General features: G+C 40.1%; 1 protein-coding gene across 1 annotated transcript in view; it reads left to right on the top strand.

Moving 5' to 3' along the window:
- ABCA13 (ATP binding cassette subfamily A member 13) overlaps window positions 1-24,875 on the top strand; it is a 489,071-nt gene that overhangs the window by 337,508 nt on the left and 126,688 nt on the right. Inside the window, exons 49-53 of the mRNA XM_030795834.1 lie at window positions 7,285-7,339; window positions 8,825-9,002; window positions 12,040-12,155; window positions 17,693-17,849; window positions 21,004-21,257. Of these exons, the coding sequence (XP_030651694.1) occupies window positions 7,285-7,339; window positions 8,825-9,002; window positions 12,040-12,155; window positions 17,693-17,849; window positions 21,004-21,257 (760 nt within the window). The remainder of the gene's footprint in view (window positions 1-7,284; window positions 7,340-8,824; window positions 9,003-12,039; window positions 12,156-17,692; window positions 17,850-21,003; window positions 21,258-24,875) is intronic.

Here is a 24,875-nt window from a genome sequence, read left to right as displayed (position 1 = left end):
TAACATCCAAATGCAAACAGTGATTACTTCTGATTGGTTTTGGCTAGGATTATAAGTTATTTTAATTTTATTCTTTACCCTATTTTAAAATTTAAAACCCTCCTACAGTTGGCATCTATTACTCATAAGAGTAATAATTAATCTTGAGAAAAATACATTTTTTCAGGATAGATTGATGAGGAAGAGAGAGAGAAAGTCATCAAAATGCCTTTAGTCAGAAGAACACATATATTTCTTTTAATAGTTTGTTAGACTGAATTAACTTTTTGCCCTTCCATATTTCACTGATATCTCATAGTGAATTAATTAAAACAACATAAACTTTCCACATATATTGATGGTAAGACAAGTTTTTCCTTTTGATGTAGATGCTTACAGACATCTGGACATTAATACTTCTAAAGATATACATTTTATAGGAGTAATGAACCTGAAAGTGAGTACTTGAATTGGAGACATGTTAAGTATCTTGCTATCATAATGGATATTGGACAAAAGCACAGATGTGCATTTTTACCAATGAAAAATAAACAGAGTCTGGAAACCATAACAGATGTAGCCATAATGAGAACACTAAATGAGAAAACTAATTTTGTAAATTCATACATTGCTGTGGGCCAATTCCTGGAAAGAAAAGCCAGAATATAAATGATAAGAACAATCAAACAAAGAAAAATTATTCAAATGTACTCAACATGTACATTTTGAAATGTCATTTCTGAAAACTTGTGAAGTAATGTTGTAAAGACTTGAGTGAGATTCTTCTACTCAATTCTGGTGTTGAGACTATGCCCCTTTTACTTAGGAGTCTTGGACCTTTTACCAACATCGTCTCAAGATTCTATCATAATACAATTGTTACCTAATTAGAGTACTGAGTGCTCAACATACAATGAAATCTACAACCCAATTACAGAGATTGTCCATTGCAATAATGTGTTTTTTACAGCAAGGATATCAAAGACTATAAATGATTTTCCTAGTCTCATAGGAAATTGATTAGACTGGTATCCAGAAAAATCAGGGTTGTAGTTCTCACTCTGGTACCAATTATGCTTGACCTCAGATAAGTTAGTAGAGTATGCTTATGCCTCAGTTTCCTTACCTGCACCCACTCACAACCCTCGGCTGCATTCCTCTACAGTAGGCTCCATCACGTCTGGTAAGATTCCTCTTTATGAGACAGGGCATAACTATCCTCTCTTTCTTTGGATCCATGAAGAGAGCTCTGCTTTCTAACGTTTTACCATTTAAAGAACAAGGGGTATCATGGGAAGGTGCAGGGTAGTGTGACAGTGAGCCCATGCAGTTGCAATTGCTCCTACTTGCTGCTTTTTGCTCAGGGATCTAGGACAACCAACGACCCTTAGGTAGGAGAGTAAGCTTCCACCTGTGTCTTGTTTGTTCTTTCTTTATTCATTACTCTTATTTTTGAGAAAATACTCGTTATTTATTTAAATAACTCCAAGTCTGTCTTCCTTTTTGAAAAATAAGAGTAAAATCTTTTCAGCACCAATTTAAAGAGATATTAGCTTGATTTTTATATATGTTTAATTCTATGCAGCTGCTTTCAAATAATGACTATGATTCTAAAAACATCTAATGTAGTGATTGATAAGCTAAATTGCAAGATAAAAATGAAAAGTTCACCCAGTGTTGCTAAACCAAAACATTGCATGGGTTTCACCCTGTACCTCTCTGCCACCCCTCCAGTCTTCCCACAGAAGCTCCAGGGCAGCCCTGCAGGATTGCACTTTCCTTGCACTCCAGCCCTGTGCTGGGGTATCCTGTGCATCTGGAAACTACCTTACCTCAGAAAGCTCCCCGACTTCCTCCCACCCTGCTGCACCCAACCTCCTAGGTGACCTTACACAGGACATAGTCCTGTGAGTGGGCTGTAGTACCCCCACCATGGTGTGCCTTCCCAGGGAAGGCCTACTTGTCCCTCCCATCAGACTGCTGCGGCATAATGGGCAGGGAAAAGATGCATGTTGAATGAATTCTCTGTTCTGTGAAGGAAGAGGAATCAAATCTCTATTCGACCCTTGGTGAAACTCAATTACTGTCCAGTGCCCTGGTTTTCACCACCAAAATCATGAAGTCAGAACATTCTTTAACCCTTGGCCTGACAGGGGCAGGCTGTTGTCTTATAAAAGCTGGTGGTCAACGTCCAGTGGAGGGAGGTGGGGAGTGAACTCAAGACTGACAGCAGGGCCAGGGTTTTTTGATGACATTATTTTCCTAAACACTGTGGTCTAAGTCCCTCTCATTCTCTGTGTCTTAGCTTTGAAAGATAATTTTTTAATTTCAGAGTGAAAACATGGGAATGTTAAGCCCCAAAGTGCTTAGGAATTGTCCAGGAGCTCTGAGCACTGAGCAGAAAGGCCCCATTCCAAGGCCATGAGGATTCCCTAGAGGGCCCTGTGAGAGGAACTGTAGATCAGTGTGTTCTTTAATAGTGTCTTTAAATGTTTACTCTGTGACAATCATGTAAATTATGGGACTCTAAAGCCAGTGCCAAATGAAAATCTGTGGCTCCTCTGAGTTATTTATCAGTAAGGGACCTAGGAAGGGAGAGGCAGCCACTGTAGTTTGGGCAGGAGGGGGGTCAGGTATTTGCACCAGTGGTTTTTTACTTCTAAGACCTAGGTGGAGACAGAGCTCATGGAGGATTACAGCTATGTGCAAAAAATCGGAATAGAAGGCAGGATGGCTGCCATCAGTGGGCTGTCTCCTGGAGTTCATTATGTGAAATTTATCAGCGGCTCTCTTCTGCTGTCATAGTTGAGGTTTTCATTTCTATGTTATGCTGTCGTTGGGATCCATTGTGCCTTATTGTAGAGGCAGGATTTTCAGTGCTCTGTATGTTAGTAGGTGATTTGATGAGAGAGGTTTGATCAGGGGCAGGTTCCAGACTCCAGGAAAAGTCACAACATTCCTCTGATTCTGTTTCTGCTTCTGGAACACAAGGACCTGTGCAAGCTAGTCCACTTCACGGGATTTCATTTTCCTATAAGAATCTACAATTCTAAAATGCTGAAAGCTGATTTACAAAGAACTGTGCATAGTATACTAGCTTCCTTAACACAATTTCACCATCAGATTACTGAATGAGAAAATGTATTATGAAAACATCCAGGAGAGGGTCTGGCATGTTGGGGAATTACTAACTACAGGAGCAGTCAATCATTTCACCAGCGAGATGGGAGACCAGATGTACTCTCGCCTCCTAGATTAAAACCCTAAAAGAATGACACAAATCCAGGAAATGTGCTAAAATGAAGGGCAATAAATTCATAACAGAGGAACTAGGATACAGAAAGCAAATATGAGAGCACTGTTTTTAATCTTTCAGCAATGACTGTCATGGTCTAAGGTAAGAAAAGGTATTTATGCGACTTGATCAAATAAAGATCCAACCTTGGTAGTTTAACATTTTATTATTGAGCTCCCCACAGAAACAGCAGTGTTCTTTTGGCAGCTTTTCACTGCAGAATGAACAGAACAGAGGCCATCCACCTCCAGCCCTGTATCCTTCCCACTGTATGGCTATAGTCTTTGGAAAACCAGACGTGTGCTGAAGAAAGGTATATGATATGCTGGCAGGGGAATGGTTGTGGTGTCTGCAGACCAAGGTCTGAATCTCAGCTGTGTCATAGCAGTCAGTCTATAGGAAGATTTCCTAAATATCTGTGCTTCAGATACTGCTTCTGTAAACAGGCATAATAATTCTGATGTGACATAGTTGCTCTATCAGAATTTATACAAATAGTCTAATGTCCTAAACAGCATATAGCACATGGCTACAGGCTAATTTTTGTGTATTTCTGGCTACCAACGCTTTTTCTCTGCTCACAAGTTTGAAAGGACTTAGAGTTTGAGATTTTCCTCTCCTCCTTTTTGCCCGTCTTCATACTCCTGAAAATTTAATTAATCCTTTTATTGTGCACAGTGAGGATAACTAAGATCTAATTTCTCAGCAAATGTTTAGTATGCAAAACATTATTAACTATAGTTGCCATGCTATACATTAGGTCTCCAGAACTTATTTACGTATTTACTTATGTATGTATTTATTTATTGAGAGAGATGAGGTCTCATTCTGTTGCCCAGGCTGGAATGCAGTGGCGCAATCATGGTTCACTGCAGCCTCAAACTCCTGGGCTCAAGCAGTCCTCCCACCTCAGCCTTTCAAGTAGCTTGGCACTACAGTTGCATGCCACCATGCCCTAATAATTAAAAATGGAGTCTCTCCATGTTGTCCAGGCTGGCCTCAAACTCTTGGGCTTAAGCAATCTTCCTTCCTTGGCCTCCCAAAGGGCTGAGATTACAGGTGTGAGCTACCATGCCCAGCCTTTATTTATCTTATGTCTGGAATTTCGTATCCTTTGACTAACATCTCCCCATTGCCTCTTTCTCCTGGCCTGTGGTGATGGCCTTCTACTCTCTCTTTTTGTGAATTTGACTTTTAAAAGTTCCACATATAAATGAGATTTTGCAGTGTTTGTCTTTCTTTGCCTGACTTATTTCTCTTAACATAATGTCTTTCATGTTCATTCATGTTGTCTCAAAGACAGGATTTCCTTCTCTTTTGAAGCTAGTAATGTTCCATTATGTGCATGAATATCTATCTATCTTATATTTTCTTTATCCATTCATTTATCAACAGACACAGGTTATTTTCATATCTTAGCTATTGTGAATAATGCTGCAGTGAACATGGGCCTGCAGATATCTCTTCAAGATAATATTTTATTTTACTTTATTTTTTGACATATTTCCAGAAATGGGTTTCCTGGAGCATATGGTAGATCTATTTTTAATTTTCTGAGGCACCCCCATACTGTTTTCCATAATGGCTGTACTAATTTACATTCTTACCAGCAGGATAAAAATGGTGATAATCATTTTGTAATGTATACATATATCAAAACATTACATTGTACACCTTAAATGTTTGCAATTTTTATCTGTCAATTATACCTGAATAAAGCTGGAAACAAAACAAACAAAATGAAAGCAATAATAATTGAAAACAAAGGAAATTTAATTCAGCGTTAGACAGACGTGAGGCAGGAGTGGGGTGTCAGCAGGGTTGGACAGGAAGCATAAGGAAATGATGACATATGCCTGCAGCCATAGAGTTTGGGGAAATGATAGCAATCCAGCTTTTCAAATGGGAGCAGTGGGAGAATACAAAGATTGGATCTGATTTTAAAGGAAATCTGTGTCTAGGTAAAGAATATGGGCTCTATATTTTTCTATTTCTTTCTGGAAGTTCTGTAGGCTTTCTGGGTGAGGGGATTCATGAGTGTGCAGAGAGGCGAGCTGAGCAGGGATGCACATGTTTGTGAGTGAGGCCTGGCACTGCGAGGATGGAGTTCAGGTGAAAGTAACAGGACTCGGCCACTTCTTGTATGTGTGGGGTGAAGAAAAGCAGGGAGATGGGGAGGACTTAGTGTTTTTTGAGCCTGGGTGACCGGGAAGATGATGGGGATATTTGCCCCAGGGTGTGTGTGTGTATTTAAGTTAAACAATTTCAGTATTCTACTGTGTTCCTCAAATAATATAATTCCAAGACATGTACTCAGCTAACCACATTTCCCTGGATCCTCTTAATCTAGAATGTTCTCATTCTTATGTAGAGTCTAGAAGAGCACACAACATTGCAAATACACCCCACAGCACCAGTGGTCCACAGGCCATACTTTGGCAGGATCTGATACTTTATAAACACCGTCTAATGTCACTTGGCTTTTTCCGACCCCCTGATAAGGTTGGTTGACATTGGGCTGCACATCAAGTGAGAAGCTGCCTGTGAGTCAACACTTTAGCTAGGAAGGACAGGACTGGCAGGCCCCATGAGGTGTAAGCTAGAAGTCAAGCTTGGTGAAAGAAAGACACATAGGAGAAAGACTGGTGGGTGTTATTGGTCCAGACAGATGAGGGATCAAGACCACACAATTCAGTTCATGATGAATGTGGTAAGTCCAGGATCCAGGAAGCAATGCAGCAAATGTCAGGCACACACACTGCCAGCCTGGACCAGAATATCTGGACAGTATTAACTTATAATCAAAAAAATTATTCTGGAAAACTGTACAGTGGATTCGCTGAACCAAATGCTCCTACTGTTGTTGCTTTTATGAGCCGGAACTTGCCTTAGTGCGTGGCTGAGTCCCCAGTGGAAGGAAAAAAAGGCTGGCATAGCTGGGGAGAATAGCAGGTGGCAAAGGGACAGAAGTCCAGATGCCTGGTCGCAAAGCTGTTGGAAGTTTGCAGCACTGTAGCCGTTCCAACTCTGTACCTTTTTTGTAGGCTTACTTATACCCCATGATGTTTCAGTAAGGATTTAATGTGCTCTCATAAGACAGTGCAAAATACCGATAAGATAAATTAAAATACAGGTGATAGGATAAATTAAAATACAGATGATAGGGTAAATTAAAGGTGAGCCAAAACAAAAATAAGCAAAATTTAGGACTGGCAACATTTTTTGCCTTTGGTAGTGGCCCCCACATACAAGCCACACATTTGACTCCAATCACTGACACAACCAATTAGGCACAGGAAACCTGATTACTCTCACAGTCCACAAAGTCCAAGATAAAACACGAACCAATTTCATTTATGGAGTTTTTCTTAACACAATATTGACTAGAATTCTCTGGGGAAGCACTGTCCCACTCTGTGATATTATAAACAGCTCTTATAATAAAATCCTTTTAATTGATAAGCTGATGGCAGTTTCTTCATTTTGGCTGCTGGCATCACACACATGCACAAGTCCAAGAAAGCAAGCAAAGCAAAACAAAACAAACAACTCCAAAACCAAAATTGGTTCAGTGAAACAGTCCAGTTATCTATCTATCTAGACCTGGCTTGATCTAGAGGTGAATATTGATCTGATTTATATCAAATAGTCTTCTTTGCATACTGTTACTTATCCTGAGTATGTTTCCTCTCTGCAAACATAGGCTATGGGATACTTATGAGGATTACACAATAAAATATGAGAACCTATGAACATAGTGCCTGTCATGTAAAGCATGAACAATTCATGCTGGTTATGTTTAACAACAACAGCAATGACAGAAATCCCAGCACATATTTGCTGAATTTCACAATGGAATTTACCATTCTCTTCTGCTAATCGGCCAGGGACTGGGCAAAGCAAGCAGGATACAATATGATGGCACAGGGAATCTGCGTAGTGTGTGGATGAGCTGTGACTCACCATGCAGGAGCAGGCTGAAGGCTCACTTTTCAATTTGTCTTTCACAGGAATAACGCTCTACAGCCACCCATACGGAGGGGCCTTGCTGAACGAGGACAAGATGTGAGTTGATGGAATGCTGAGGGGTGTGTGACCCTGACTCTGGGAGAAAATCTTTGTGTTACTTAGGGATGACTTTGGTCTGTCTTTTGCATTTGCCCCAAGAGATGGCTTATAGAGTTAGTAAGAAATGCCCACAGGACTTGGTCATTTCTTTGCAAAGTGTGAGAAAAACGACTATTAAGAGAGGCGGTGCATTGACTGAGCTTAAAACAGATGAGTTTGTCAGGCAACTGTACTTCTAGGCAGAAATTATTCTAAGGGAATGATTTATCAGAAGCTTATGTGACTGTACATCTTCTGAAGAGTTTTTGGGGTTAAAATCATAAACATTGCATTCATGTACGTAAACGTAGTAATGCCTCCTTGAATATTTCTCATGCAAGATTTTCCTCATGATCCAGGTGGAGACATGGGTGGGGATAAGGCCAGAGCTCTTCAGGTACAGAATTCTGTGTCAGTTCTTACTGTCTTTGTAAAGGGTAGCATGCTTCCACCTGTCTTCCCTTTTTCTCCCCCATCTCCCTTCTCTATTATATGGCTGACAAACTTTTAATTAAAAGTCGATAATAAAAGTAGGTATTTTTTTAAAAAACTTTTTATGACCTACCAAATTAAGTTGCAGAATGCAAATCTGCTTAATGGGCATTCTCTGTTCAAGTTGTTAATCTGACAGGAACCGGCAGGAAGCACTGGTTGGGTTGCAGCTTGTCCTCACGTTCACATAATGATTTTCAGGATTCTAGCTTTAACAGTGTCTGACACCTTCCAGAATTCCAAGAGTAGGCTAGCTGACATCTGTTGTACAATGCGACACAATGGAGCAGAAGGCATGGCACAGCAGATGAATTGTGCTGAGGAGTTCCATCGTGTCAGCCTCCTGAAAGACCATCTGTGGTCTGACTGTTCCTAAAGAAGGAGTTGAGAGGAGGAAGCAATTGACTTGAGTGAAAGTAGTAGTGCTCCAGGTAAAACAATTACTAGGAAAATGTACAGTGTATATTATTACAAAGCACCTCAATCTATTGCAAAATCTCCTTGGGATTTCATGTGACTAAATTCAGAGATGGGCCAGTGTAGTGTGGAGCTGTAGTGAAGGCTCCTCTCTGGCAGGTGCTACGGTATTGCAAAGCAGTCCCCGTGTGGGCAAAGTCACAGCTTACCTGGATGCTGCTCAGAGGATATCTTTCATCTTAATTGGGAGTCAGGCTCAATGGTGAAGAGCAGATTCTGACACAAGGAGACTCCGAAATGCCCTCAAACTGTGCTCCTCAGTTATGTCTTCTGTAAACTGAGCTTAGTCATCCATGTCTCAAAAGGTGGCTGAGGGGATTTAATGAGGGAATCCATGCCCTTAGCCAACATGCCTGGCTGATTATGAATTTTTAATTAGCAGTTTTCACTGCTGTCATCATTGCTGGTTGTTATTAGCAAAGAAGGCTTGTGTTCTTCGTCTGGTGCCTGAGAGCTGCTCTGTTCTGCCCGCAGCCTGGAGAGCATCCGTCAGTGTGGAGTGGCCCTCTGCATCGTGCTGGGATTCTCCATCCTGTCTGCATCCATCGGCAGCTCTGTGGTGAGGGACAGAGTGATTGGAGCCAAAAGGTTGCAGCACATAAGTGGCCTTGGCTACAGGATGTACTGGTTCACAAACTTCCTATATGACATGGTAGGATTTGGGAATAAGATTCTGTGTGCCTCCACAATAGTGATCTAAATAGTGTGTGTATGGAGGGATGGAGGGGGATGTGGGGCCCTGGCTGCCTCTGAGTGTCCACAAAAAGGGGTCATCTTATTGATAAGAGCATTTCAGATTAAGTCACCTTTACTGATCACCATAGAATTGGTTCATAAGGGGAAGACTGACAAACTTCAGGCTGGAGAACTGGGAAATTATAGAACTTCACAAAGATGCAAAATTTCTTATTGAGGAGATGAGAAAATAATCACCTTTACTATGCTCTTTTCAATGGGGTAGCAGGTGAGGTGATAAAAATCATTATAAATGATCTTTCATCGCATGCTTAACACCCCCTCCTGTGAGACCTGTGCCTCATTGCCTAATAGGGATGGCAGGTATTATTAGCATTTCTGGAATGCACTCAGTTCCGCAATGGAAACCCTCCAGATCAGTGTCTCCAGTCCTGAGGGACAATAACAGATGCTTTGTCTAGGTGTTCCCTATTCTTCAGGACATTTATCTTAAGTAAAAAAAATGCATCTTATATGATAAGTTGTTCTTAGTGGTCAATATCTGCTGTCATTGTTCTCTGGTGGAGCTGTCTTTATTTTGTAGGAAAGTGATATCCTTGCCCTCATACATATGTTTCATCTTGTGATACAGAAAATAATACGTAAGTCATTGGAAGGCCGGAGGGCTACCATTTACTGAGCACCTTCCATGCACTAGGTGCTGTCTGAGCTGTGCTACACCATGCACAAATTTCCGCATATTAACATGTCGTTTTCCTGTAAGGTTTATTTCTTTGAGCTGGCTTAAAATTTAGCTAATTTATTTTCTTTTGATCGTGTCACTTGGATTTTTGTTTTGTTTTGAAAGTACAGTTTATCGGGGTCACACCTAAGTTACCTAACATTTCAGGAGTTCATTTAATTTAATCAGAGGTTTCCCTGAACCTGCCTGGTGATAGACATCACCTGGGACATTTGGTAACAATAAGGATTCCCAAGGGCCTATCCTTCAAGATTCTATTCAATAGGACTGGGGGGACTTGGAGGTCTGTGTTTTACTAGGTACTCAAGGTGATTTATGAATCTTAACCCAGATTGACAAATTCTGGGTCTTTAAGACCTTATCTTTACTGAGGGACACTTGAAGGCAGGCAAGTGGAAGTGACTTGTCCAAGATGTTACATCTAGTTGGTATGGAGACAGCTTCTCGGTGACAGCCTCTGTCTTCTGGTCCAGTTTTGTTCCCAGTTTTACACACTGCTGCTGGCTACTCGACTCTCTTTCATCTGTCATTTAACAGTGTCTAAGGGCCACAACTTTCCCAGAGAAAAGGGAAGAAGTGTGTGGCAAGAGAGAATCACAACACACAGGGGGCTATGCTTCTAGGACACCATGGGGCTTTCAAAGTCTCCAAAACCCCAGGATCTTCTTTCTTTTCAGCACCCTTAGTTTATTATCTCTTTATGCCTCCCACTCAGTCTGGCTCTTCTTTACTCTGTGATGTTTGACCTTGGGGATTAAGGACAGGGAGGGGTTTTGCTTCTTGGTTGGATGGTTTTCCATCTTCATCCAATCATTCTCTGCTTATTCTATTCAATCACTGATTTAATAAATATTTTGAGGATCTGTTGTGGGTCAAGGTGGGTCCAAGGTTGCTATAGACTAAATGATTATGTCCCCCCAAAATTCATGTGTTGACACCTAATCCCCAGTATTATGGTATTTGGAGGTGGGATCTTGGAGAGATAATTAGTTTCTGAGAGTGGAGCCCTCTTGAATGGGATTAATGCCCTTGTAAAAGAGGCCTCAGAGAGCTCTATGTGAGGACACAGTGAGAAGTCACAGTCTGAACCTGGAAGCTGGCCCTCACCAGACACTGAATCTGCCAGCACCTTGATTCTGGTCTTTCCAGCCTCCAGACTGTGAGCAATAAAGTTTTGTGGTTTATAAGATACTTGGTCTATGTTATTCTGTCATAGCTCTCCAAATGGTGTTGGGCATAAAGCCATGCATGAAGCAGAGAAGATTGCTCCCCTCAAAGAGATTCTTATGAGAGGAAGCAGAAAACAAGCAAGTAAACAAACAAATAAATAAATGTGCAAGATACAGTTGGCCCATGACTGGGTCTATTGAAAGAATGAAAGAGAATGATGGGATGGAGGATGACTTCAAATGTGAAGGTCAAAGAAGACAGTGAAACTTTAGCTGAGATCTGTGAGGTAAGAAGGGGCCCTCCCCATGGATGACATGCAGGAAGAGCTCTGCAGCTTGAGGCTGTAAGAGAAGAAGGAGCCAGGTGTGTGAGAGCCTGAAGGAAAGCCATGGCTGTTGTTGGCCTGCAGGGAGCACCTTATGATGAGGCTGGATAGGGAGGTAGTGCGAGGAGTCTGTCCTTGGTTCTACGTGTGTGGGAGGAGGCTATGTTTCATGAAAGCTGATTGGATTCCTTGACCCTCCTCAAAGGAGATGGGTATGCATGACAATAGTAGTCACCTCAGGCCACCATAACAAAATACCACAGGCTGGGTGGCTTCACCCTGGAAACTTGATTCTCTCATTGTCCTGGAGGCTGGAAGTCTGAGATCAAGGTGTTGGCAGGGTTGGTTCCTTCTCAGGCTTCTCTCCTTGGCTTGTGGACAGCCATCCTCTCCCTGTGTCCTCACATGTCAGCCCTCTGAGAGTGACTGCATCCTGATTTCCTCTAGAGACACCAGTCGTGTTGGATGAGGACTCACCGAATTGACTTCATTTTACCTTAATCACTTGTTCAAAGTCCTGTCTCCAAATACAGTCACATCTTGAAATACTGGGGGTTCAATGTATAAATTTTGGGGGGATACAACTCAGATTAAAACAAGCAACTTTCCAGGACTAATTCCATGGCTACAGAACTCCTAATGTGCAAAATAGGAAATATATTTGTGAAGTTGAAAGGAAACTTCAGGGTAAGTAGATGATAATAAATATGACCATCTGATGTAACAGCTCTTCCTTATTTCTTTTTATCTTCTCAGCTCTTTTACTTGGTTTCCGTCTGCCTGTGTGTTGCTGTTATTGTCGCCTTCCAGTTAACAGCTTTTACTTTCCGCGAGAACTTGGCAGCCACGGCCCTCCTGCTGTCACTTTTCGGGTATGTGATGAGAAACGCTGCTGCAGAATTACGGTTTGTTTTCTGAAAGAGAAAACCCTCAGGATGGCTTTGAACCTGCTGTCGACTTCATGATTTCCTCTCTTTTGAAGCAATTATGTTGCTTCTGCAAGGGACACGGAGCAAACAAGCCTGGGCAGGATGATGAATGCCCCGTGGAGGAGGGAAGGGCTGACCCGGTCGTGATGAAGACAGCACTGCCCTGTCTCAGACAGGCCCTTGAGCTGTTTGACAAACTTGTGCAGCCGGAAATGGATTCTCTATTATTCTCGCTTTGACATTAATCAGGGGCTCAAATACATAATCCAGTTAGCTCGGAGATTGCATTTGTGGAGGTTCTCTCAGCAAGCTGTCTGGCATTTTTTCTCCTCTCCTGTAATATTACTAGTTTGAAAATGTTTTGTCTAATTTCTATCACTTTTTTTCAGATGAAAAAATAGCAAATGGAGAAAAGTCATTTTATGAATTAGTGATTTATGCATGCTAGTCAGGATCATTGCTAGTGGCCTCAAAATTATATCTATCTGGTATCAGGAAATATATGTCTTCTTATTTGTCATGCACGATGCTTATATACAGGCTAACTACGTAAGAGATGCTTAGTAGGGAAAATCATTATCATACTAATTTATTATAATTCAAGGCTATTTTAAAAGATAAAACAGCTTGCTCGTATTTAAAAGGATTACAAATAAAATGATTTTTACCGTTTGTATTTGTGTAAGTGCCCTAGAATTATTCAAAACATCTAATTAGAGACAGAGTTTTACTTAAACAAATATATACCATTACTAGATGATTGTATAGGTGGGTGGATGGATGGATGGAAGTATGTAGATAAGAGAGAGAAAGATAGACAGGGAGAGAGAGATTAACAGAGAGAGGGAAAGAGAGACTGAGAGAGAGGGAGTGAGAGATTAAGAAAGAGAGAGAGAAACAAGACAGACAAACTTTTGGGGGAACATTGATATTACTACTCACTAACCCCAATTCTGTGGCTTTGGTAATACTAATTATTCTGTCTAATCCTCAGTTTTTTCTTTGTAAAGCTTCATGTCTTTTGCTATAAAGATTAAATTAAATAGTTTATATGAATGTCATGGACAATGACTGGTACAAAGTTCCCATTAAATTAATTTTAGCCATTATTGTTACTCTTTAGAATTATTTTACTCTTTAGAAGATGTAATATCCTAAGCTATAAAACATGCTTATAGTAGACATATATTTATTATATTTAGCTAGAAATTTATGGACTTGTGTATAAAGATCTATATGTGTATGTACCCAGCTCTAAGAACACCGTTTGATTTCAGTTTATTGATCCAATTGAATGGATAGTGTTGTCATGTCTCCCTCTATTTCTATTTCAAGTAAAATAGACTTTGCTATAAAATTATTTTTGAATTTTAGGAGAGTATATCTCAAAAACTGAGTTAAAACTGAGAAGAAATGGTTAGAAAGCCTTGAAAACATGCTTTTAGAAATTTTTATTAATGTTGTTTTGATTGTGAAACCCTTTAAGAATTTGAATTAAACTAAGAATTCTCTTCACATACATAACTACCACATTTTTCAAAGAATTTCTGGAGATTCACAGGTGTGTTGAAGCACAATCATAGGCAATAGGGGTTACACACTTCTGGTTAAGAACTCTTAGGTTGCAGGGACTGGAAAGATGTCAAAGATAACTCAGACTGTGTTTATGATCATGGCTAATCCCAGGAAGGAAGAGCCCCCAAGGGAAGTTGATCAGGGTCACTGGGTGACATCCATGGGGATGCAGATTTAGAAGGTAGCTCTTTCTTCATTGGAGCACAGCCAGTGGAACTGGTGAACCTCCCCCCCCGCCCCGCCCCACTGTAATAGGAGGGGCAGTGAGAGACCCGGTCTGGGGAACCGCTGTCTCCTGTGTGCCTGGCAATCTCTGGGTGAGGATAGCCGAATTGGCTCACACCTGCTGTCCCTCTAAGGACCTGTGGGTACAGGGAGCCCAAGGGCAAACTCAGGAAAGCTGAATCCCGAGCTGAAACCTAAGAGCATGTCCAGGCATTAAATGGCTGCTTAAAGGCAGGAATCTGAAGGGATGAGGGATGGTATACACAAATTGATTCTTTTAAGAGATAACAAGACAAACATGCCCAATAGCAGTTTTATTGTTTTTCTTCTTTCTATCAAGGACAATTTGTTAAAAGGGAGAGTCAGGGAGAATTAGCATCCGAAAGAGGGAAGTAACACCTAAAATGAATGAAGGAAAACAGGGCCTAACTTACATAAAAATTGAAACCTTAAGAACGTATTTGATGTATATTTAGTGCTAAAAGATGAGATTGCCAAATCCTGTTTGGTGTCTTGGGAAATCCACAAAGCATGGGGAAGTGGCCGATTTTCAAAAGGGGAATTTTCTTGCCCCATAAATTCCGTGATGTTGTGAACAGTAGGCCAGTCTCTAGCAAATTTTAAAATCATTAAAATGATACTATATTTTAATAAAAGCCTGGAGATTATTGAAATTCATTGTAATTTTCACACAAAAATAAATTATGCTCTATAAGCCAATTTCATTTTTTTCTTATAAAAAAGGAGACTGGAGCTGCTAATATGTTAATTTGAGCCAAGTATTTAAAAGATAACTAATGAAAATGTAGTAAAAAAATTGATGGAATCATAGTCAGTTGAAAACCACACTGGAATACTCTTCATTCATCTAGCAATAGGAACTCTCGTGTGGCTTCATTTAGGACCATGTCTCTGATTTTTTGTTTTTCTTAAATAATGCTTTGATCTACTTGTCAAATATTTAAATGACATAACCCGGCATGGAAACCTTATGTAATAAGTAACTAAATACAGATCCTGAACCATCTCAAAGGAAGTAGAGCCTAATGTTGAGGTGGTAATTAGTCACTCAAGTGCAGATCAGGTATGCAGGCTCCACAGCAAGACAGGGAGGCTGCTGCATCCTTAGATTGTATTGTTGGATGTGGAGATGCTGATCAAAGCAGATGATAATCTTGCTGTGTGTTGTGCCAGGCCAACCACATCATGTTCTCTGTGAGGTGGCCTTACCTAAATTCCCCTAAGTCCTCCAATGCAAAATTTAACAGAGAGAGCTGGTTGAATATCGTGTTGTTAAAGGATCAGAGAAAGACCCAGTCTTTTGTAGTGGAGGTTTAAGCAGAATAACATGTCTATCCTCAGCTATTTAAAGGACTGTCACATGGAAAAGAAAAGCAATTTGTCACGTGTTGCTCCAGAATATAGAGTTTGAATCAGTAGTTATAAGTTGGAGAGAGTTTTCATTCACTCTTAGAATGAATTTTATAGCAATTACAGCTGCCCCAAAATTTGGCTCACAAAATTCTACTACTGCTTATGTTTCTGTTGCAAAAATACTTGCAATTCTATGATTTCATTTGATTCTCAAAACAGTCACATGACGGAGTGTAGCACTTGATTTTTGTCTCAGAAGGGACAGTAAAGGAAAGAGGGTAGGTGTGTGGTGTGGGTGAATATGTGTTGGGGTTTGAATTCTCTCTGTGGTAGTTTATTTCAGACAGAGGTGTTGACAATGTACAGCCCTAAGAAGTCATGACTTATCTCTCTGGTAATTATTTTGATTTAATTAGTTGATTGTCTTATGTAGCAACTGTTTTAGAACAGCTCTTGCCTCCATTGTGTGCTTTGAAATAATTGTCTTCATGGCCACATTTTGAGGCAGATTGCTATTGAGTAGAGTGTCTAAAACACTATATGATTTTATATATCATATATATCTTATGAACTATGAGAATGTATCTTTTAACCCAGGAAAGCATTCCAATATCATGGATGTCATATGAAAGGGGGTGCATACTAGACTAAGAGTTAACTTGAGGGCCTGGCATCTCTTATATCATTTTGAAGTCTCATACTTTTCAGAACTTGTTAACATATTAGGAAAACCTAGACATTTTGCAGGCACTGAAATGTTTCAGGTTAAGCCAATTATTCACCATAAGAAAACAGTGATACATTTACCTTGAGTGAGCAGAGAACTTGTTGGAGCTCCGGATATATGAGAATCTTTTGGGAAAGTTGTGATTCAAAATCAGTGACTTCTCTGCTGATATTAGGAACCATCATTCAAAGTGTACTTCCGTTGTTGGGTGCAGTGGTATTATTTCAGGAAGGAGATGAGGGAAGTTGCCATGAGTGAAACCTGGCTCTAGAATTGAGGAGACAGAATGAAGACAATGAGATGTTTTCCTTTTAGGGACATTTGGGTGGTATCTTAGATCCTGATGTCATCTGACACATGTGGGGACTGCTTCTAGGGTTCAATGTTTAGCAATCCTTCTTACTCCCCAGCTTTGGGGCCGCATGGAAACGAATCCCATGTTCAGCTTCACCTACTTATCACCTGCAAAGCTCAATCAAGTGTCTGAACTCTGCAAATCCCCATTGTTCTGCCTGTAAGATGACAGTTCCAGTGCTGTCTCCTGGGTTGCTGGAGACTAAAGGAAGATTAGGGCACACTGAGGAGTTACAGATGGTACCCCTGTGCAGTGGATGCTGGAAGGAGGCTTTCAGTTTTTATTTTTAGGCCTTATTTTTTTTACATAGCTCTGCAGCTTTTTATATTCTTGATATCTTTTAATTCTCAATATAACGAGTAAGTATTATTCCTGCCTTCCTGATGAGAAGCAAAGCAAAGAAGCTCCTTTTGGAGAACAGAAGTTGGAGAAGTCAGCCGACTTTCTCTAGGCCACAGAGCCAACGAGTTCAGGCCCACATACAACCCGTGTGTTGTGACCCCATCCAGTGTTCTTTCTATTGCATTGCAGAGTCCTCTGAAGCCCCAGGAAGTGTGTTGTCTTTGAAAAATACCGTGGAATGTATTATGTAAAGTTCATTTCTGTTCACCAAGTGAGGAAAAATTGCTGGGCCAATAAAATTGCATCTATAATTCAGTCTTATGGCTGTCCCCTTATCTGCATTTTTGCTTTCAGAGAATTCAGTTACCCACAGTCAACTGTGGTCTCAAGATATTAAATGGAAAATTCCAGAAATAAACAATTCATCAGTTTTAAAGGGCACAATGTTCTGAGTAGCATGATGAAATCTTGTACTGTCTTGCTCTATCCCATCAGGGACGTGAATTTCTCCTTTGTCCTGCATATCCTCACTTTGGACCCGGGAGTCAGTGAGTTACCAAATTGACTGTCGCAGCATGGCAGTGCTTGTGTTCAAGGGACCTTTGTTTTACTAGATGGCCCCAAAGTGCTAGAGTAGGCACGCTGGCATATTGCTGTAATTGTTGTATTTTATACTTGTCATTGTTCTTAATCTCTCACTGTGCCTAATTTATAAATCAAACCTTATCATAGGTTGTATGTATGGGGAAAAACATAGTGTATATAGGATTCAGTAATATCTGCATTTTCAGGGATTCACCCCAAGGTCTTAGAATGTATCTGCCATAGATAAAATGACTGTAAATGTTACAGTAAAACATTACTTTTCACTTTACTTTTCAGATATGCAACTCTTCCATGGATGTACCTGATGTCCAGAATCTTTTCCAGTTCGGACGTGGCTTTCATTTCCTATGTCTCACTAAACTTCATCTTTGGCCTTTGTACCATGCTCATAACCATCATGCCACGGTTGCTAGCCATCATCTCCAAAGCTGAGGTCAGTAGCTTTGTAGCATCACCTCTACACTTCTGCACCTCTAGTGCAAAGACCGTGTTAACTCATGCCTCTTTTGTTGCTTTTCGAACTGGAATTCAATGGAAATGCATTAGTATCCACTGTCTTTAAACTCCAGAAAGATAAATGGATTCTAATCAACAAAAAACACGTTGCCATTATAAAAGCCATGCCTAGGCTTAGCAACAATTGATGAAAAAATGTGCCGTTTCGGCCACTCCATTCTTGCGGGTAGAAACATGAAGATGTTCGATGCCATATCCCTAGCATTTTCATCAGAAACTATTTGCTGATGAATTACTGATGAATGGTGGGAGAGTGAGTCGTTGAAACATGCCCTCTCAATGTTCACCATCGTTGGGGTCAGACACTACAAGATAGAATGGGCCACACAACACAGCTGACCATGCTCTCAGGACGCAGCATGTCTGAATGATGATCTGTGGGGATTCTACCCTCTTCTCTGGGATTTCTGGAACAAATTTAATTTTGCCGTTTTCCAAGTGTGGCAGCCAAGGGCTTTCCTGAGCATGAGGCCCGTGCTCAGGAAGAACTTCTCCTTGTGAGGTCAACGCCAATCTCCAATAGGCCGTTCCGATTAGCAAGTCATTTCCTAAGTGTCGTCTCCAGCAGGTGTCTAGGTCAAGGTGAACCCATTCATCCTGCCACATTCCTTTCACTCCTGTCTCCTCTCTTAGTGAGGCCTGCCTGGGTCTTTGCCTCTGCTTTAATACATCTTTCGGCCCCTCAGCATCCCTGGTGCTACCTGGAGATACGGACTTCAGATTTTGCACTTTCCTCTGCCCCCTTATTGCAATCCTTTTCATTCTGTTTTCATTTCTCAGCTCTGACCACACTATTCTCTCCTGATTCCCTGCTGCTTATATGGAGTCTGATTCCTCAGTAGTTCCCAAATGTTTGGCCAGCTCAGGGGCTGAGAAAATGACCTGGAAAAGGTACTGAGCTCCTAGTTTTGAAGCATGTGCTGCAGTTCTCATTTCAAATCAAACAGGGACTGATGCCTATTTAATTGGGATGAGTCTACTTCCTCATGGCTGGACTTTCAGAGACTTAGTAGATTTGCCAATGATAGCTAACATTAATTTTTATTACTGTGTTTCATATTTGGATAGAAGCAGTGAACTCTGTAAACATCTATTATGCATTCAGTGATGGTAATCTATTTTGGTGATTTTTACAGATTTATTATTGACACTGATTTATATTAATATGTCTACACTTTAAAGAGAAAACTTGCAGAACCATTAATTGGCTTTAGCTTGAGGAGAAAATTGAAATCAGTAGAGATAGTGTACAATTTCCCTCCTCCCTCATCGGATCTCTAGCATGACATGAACCATCAGGATGTCAATCATGAACCATCGTGAAACTGAAAAGAGACTCACAGTAGATATTTGTATTGGTGAGGAACTTGAAAGCAGAGAGCTGCCCTGGGGAGTGGAGTCACAGAAGTGAGATTTAGCTCCAAAAGAAAAAGGAAGAAGAATTGTCCATATCCAAAGAGGAAGCTGACCAGGAACCTTTCCACTCATGAGGTTCTACCAGTGTGGCAAGTGGAAAGGCATTGTTACCTTTAATTATAAACAGCATTGCTTACTTGTTAAAAAAAAAAATCAACAGGCAATGAGGTGTTTGCCAAAAAATGGATCTAAATCAATTGGTAACAAGTAATTAAAAGCAGCTTATTGCTTTTGTTTGGGTCTTTCTTTTCCTTTGCTCTTTATTTTGATGTTATTTGCTTAGGAAGCAACATTATTCAAATGTTTATTTCAAATAATTTCAAATTTCCATTCGTAGGTTATGGAGCTTTGTAGCATTAATTCTTATAGAATTAATGAAAGAAACCAAGAAAGGTGACTGGATTCTCAGATTAGTCTTTTTTAAAAAAGTAAAAATATTTTAAGTTCTGGGGTACATGTGCAGGGTGTGTAGGTTTGTTCCATAGATAAATGTGTGCCATGGTGGTTTGCTGCACTTCTCAACCCATCACCTAGGTATTAAGCCCAGCATGCATTAGCTATTTTTTGTAATGCTCTCCCTCCCCCACCCCATCCCCCAACAGGCCCCAGTGTGCGTTGTTCCTGTCCTTGTGTTCATGCGTTCTCATTGTTCAGCTCCCACTTATAAGTGGGAATATGCAGTGTTTGGTTTTCTGTTCCTGCATTAGTTTTCTGAGGATAATGGCTTCTTGCTCCATCCATGTCCCTGCAAAGGACATGATCTCCTTCCTTTTTACGGCTGCATTGTAATCTGTGGTGTTTCCATCTATCCAGTCTATCATTGATGGGCATTTGGGTTGATTCCATGTCTTTGCTCTTGTGAATAGTGCTGCAGTGAACATATGCGTCCATGTATCTTTGGAATAGAATGATTTATATTCCTTTGGGTTTATACCCAGTAATGAAATTGCTGGGTCAAATCATATTTCTGGTTCTAGATCTTTGAGGAATTGCCACACTATCTTCCACAGTGGTGAATGATAAGTCTGAATATCTAGTGTAACCATTATTAACTACTGTGTTTACAAACTATAGTGTTAATGTAATCATTTTCATTGTTACCAAATCATAGTTTATATGATGACACATTTTGAGTTCAAACACAAGATCTGGAACATCTGTCTTTCCCACTGGTGAGGCTTCCTGTTGGAGTGAGGGGGATGTGGGGGAGCAAAAACTCATGTTTTCTAACTTATTTCTTTGTATAATTATCATTTTCACATAATCCTAAATCGAACACTTATGGATTGTTATTCTGTGAGTTTGTGCAGCTGCATCCACCTTATATGTATGGATTATTTGTTAACTCAGTGTTCATATATTGCTAACAACTTTGTTCATACTTGTGTAGAGATCATTGTGATTTCCTTAAAATTAGATGTAAAAATCATCACTGTTCTCAAGCAAGGAAAACCTTGAAAGGCAAATACCAGTAGATCTAATATCTCTAAACAAAATATCTTTGTTTTGATGGCTGTCTGAGAATATCAGTGAGTAGTTGGGATAGGGAAGACCTGGAACACAGAGCTAACCAAGGAGAAAAAGAAGTTATTGGTACATGTTATGAAAAGGGGAATAGCTTTTAATTGGATTTTTTTCTTTTTTTCACTGTACAGAATTTACAGAATATCTATGATGTCCTCAAGTGGGTCTTTACTATTTTTCCTCAATTCTGCCTTGGTCAAGGACTGATAGAACTCTGCTATAATCAGATCAAATATGACCTGACCCACAACTTCGGCATTGATTCCTATGTGAGTCCCTTTGAGATGAACTTTCTGGGCTGGATCTTCGTGCAACTGGCCACGCAGGGCACAGTACTTCTCCTCTTGAGGGTTCTGCTACACTGGGACCTTCTGCGATGGCCAAGGTGGGTTCCAAAGGGCTCATCCTCGAGCTGCACTTACTCCTGCAAAAAGAGAGGAAGAGAAAAATTCATCCTGGAGGTTGTAAAGTAAAAATTGTATCTGATCAGCATTATACATAGTTCTAATGCATTAAGATTTTATTATTTTTTAAACATTGATTGGTGTGAGTCACCCATACCAGGAAGGAAATTTTCAAAAGATAAGGTGACAAACTGTGAGATAATCTTTCCAATTATTTGTCTCAGCATATTTTCTTTTTTTAAATTTTTTTTATTATACTTTAAGTTCTAGGGTACATGTGCACAACGTGCAGGTTTGTTACATATGTATACATGTGCCGTGTTGGTGTGCTGCACCCGTTAACTCGTCATTTACATTAGATATATCTCCGAATGCTATCCCTCCCCCCTCCCCACTCCCCCCAACCCACAACAGGCCTCGGTGTGTGATGTTCCCCTTCCTGTGTCCAAGTGTTCTCATTGTTCAGTTCCCACCTATGAGTGAGGACATATTTTCACTTTGAAATTGCTGAATTTCTCTGTTACTTTGAAGCAGCTAAGGTAAATTTGATGAATACCATAACATTATTTTTACGACTAAATGCCAAGAACTCTGGGAGCAGGAAGATAGGAAAATTCAGTACAGATGTCTATGTGTCCTTTGCTGGATCTTGTTGCTTATGCTGCTGTACTCTGATCTTTGTCAGGTGAGGTCGAAAGTCAGTAGCACAGGGCATGTGTAGACATGTAGATATATAATGTGGCTTATACACATGCATGCATGCACATGCACACACATGCATTCCTACTATTATAAACAGGATTTAATGTGGCCTTGAAAGGATATCTGAAATATTGTCAGATAAAACATTTGAACTACATAAGGAAGCAATGTGCTTTACTGTGTAGGGTCCACAATGCTATGGCTTCCCCTCCATACCCAAGTGGCCTGAATTTATTGGCCTGCTCTTTCCAAGGGCTATGTATTTCCCTCTGACCTCTACTCGAGGGAGGGATCCTTTTTGGAGAAATTACCAATTAAGACCATGTCACTAGAAAATCTATTAAGGATTATAAAGACACATGATTAATAATTTATGGTGATCCTTTCATGGAATTATTTTTCCTTTCAGCCATTTCCTGACATATTTTGTTACATAACCCCTTTTAATGAAGTAAAGTAGACACCGTTTTGAGTATAAATCCCAATGTGCTTTTGAATTGGCCACATCACCCTGGAGTCTGCAGATTTCCAATAGCTGACTGAACCTGGAGTAAAATGCAGAGTGCCTTTTAAACATAATTTGTTCTCTGATGTCCCTTACTAGTTTAGTCTATTTTAAAAAACCGTAATGTAGGATCCCCCTTGGCAGATTTCAGGGTACTCCATTTTCCTATAATATCAAAAGATTTTTCTTTAAAGAGAAAAATCTGTATTACCTTTACTTCCTAGAGTTGTAAGTATAAGTTGAATTGTATTTTAGAATAATGTCCTTGTTATCCACAGTAAAGAGTCAATTTTTTTCTCTATATGAAGGTTACAGAGCATAGAAATTTAAGTGAATTTAGACACTAGTTGCCTACTACCATTTTATGGATAACTGTCATAATGACTGCATGACCCAGTCAATCTACTTTTAAAACCCAGATCTAACTAAGCCACTAATCATTGTTTGAAAGGTAAAGCCCAAGGTTCTTAGCAAGGCCCCCCTTCAAGTGTGGTGCCTTCTGCTCAGTGAAGGTGTCTGTGATCCCCCTCCCATCTCCACAGGGATATTTATTGCCCTGCCTCTGGGGCTGGGCTGATGCCTTCTCATTGTTTCTGTTATGCCCTCTTTCTCTATTAGGGCACATCTATGTTGGTTTATAGTATCGATATGCTACTCATAATTGAATCTTGGAAGAAAATAGGGAGACCATGCCCTGTGCAACTGGGAATGGATAGCTCCTGCCTTCCCAGCCTGAGCAGGGCCCCTGTCACCTGCACCCACTGCTGGACGTGAGTGCTGAGATCCCACTTCCTTGCTGTCCTTCCCTAACCTGTGCTGACTCCTGTCCAGCTGTCCCACTGTCCTGCTGCTGGCCTTGGGTTGTTTGCCATGAATTCAGGTTTCCATTAGGACCTGAGCCCTAGTTCCTGCCTATTTTGTCTCCTGCCTAGAGTTGCACTTTTGTTCTCTGTACCCTAGGTGCTGGCTGGGTTGGAACAGCCACACTGTTCACATATGAGATATGCTGCATATCTGGAAAGTTCTGCTATACCTAGGTCCCATCTGAATCCTTCCTATTTAATGTAGGGATCATTTGTTAGTCATTTTCAGTTAGAGGTTAACTAAGTGGCACATTTCTGGGCATAGTTGGATTCCTGTATTAGGACCCTGGATTGTTGTGAGTGGGTGGACCAGAAGTAACCTCAGTCAATTGTCTCCACCAACCAGAATGACTTGAGGAGATTTAAATGAATGTGCACACCTGGGCCGCTCCCTAGAACTCTGCAATGAGAAGCTCTGGGTATGAGACCCAGGAGCTGTTCATAAAGCTTCCCAGGTAATCCTCCTGAGGAGAGAATGAGCAAGCTGATGTGGGTTATTGTGAATACTGCTCTGCCAGGCAGGAGGGAATACAGGTGGCACAACTTCCTGTTGGAGTGGGGAGACTTCTGAAAGTCCAGGACAGGGTGAAAGGTCAATAAACACACCTTCATCTGGGAGAGGGAAATAACATTCAAGCAGAAAAGTGTAAAATTCAATGAATTTTCATGAATTGAACACATTGATGTAACCCCCTCTCACTAATAAACTGAATACCACCAACACTTCAGATGGCCTCTCATAAACTTCTCCATCAATAGCTGCACCCTAGGTAACTGCAATCCTTATTTTTATTTTTATTGACTCATTTTTCATGCCTTTGAATGTTATATAAATGAGGTCATATAAGATAGAATTCTGAGTATCTAGCTATATTTTTCCTCATCGTCTATGTTCTATGTAGAATAAATTATATATTGACAAATGGTGATTTCAGGTGTGGACAAATAATAAAGAAAAGTTGCCAGGGATACTGGGAGCTTGCCATGGATATTGGATTTTATTTTTAATACCTTTTTTTATTTTGAAATAGTTTAATAATCAGAAGAAGTTGTAAAATTATTATCGAACATTGCTATGTACCTTACACCCAGCATCTCTCAATGATAATATAATAATATATTACATGGCAATTTACACTGTCAAAGCCAGGTAATTGATGTTGGTTATGATACTAACTCAGTCATTATCATTAAAATATAATCATTAGATATATTTTAAATGATTAAATATAATAATTAAAATGTTGGCATATTATAGTTTACAGGGGAAATTGAAATTTATTGGAAAGTCAAATGTGTCAGATTGCAAATTAGAAAGAAGATTAAAAAGTGAGCAGCTCAGATTTAGAGAAAATAAGAGTTGAAAGTTAAGTTTGCATTCCTCTGATAGATACTTACTGAATACTTTTTGCAAAGTATTGTGCAAAGTGCTGGTTATATAATCCTTTTATGCGATTCAATATATACTATAAACTTATAATGTTTGAGTACTTTTATATACAACCTATATTATTAAATGACTTGTTTAG

Source organism: Nomascus leucogenys, chromosome 17, assembly GCF_006542625.1.
Source record: "Nomascus leucogenys isolate Asia chromosome 17, Asia_NLE_v1, whole genome shotgun sequence".
NCBI classification, from domain to species: Eukaryota; Metazoa; Chordata; class Mammalia; order Primates; family Hylobatidae; genus Nomascus; species Nomascus leucogenys.
This window is presented reverse-complemented; position numbering and strand designations above follow the sequence as displayed.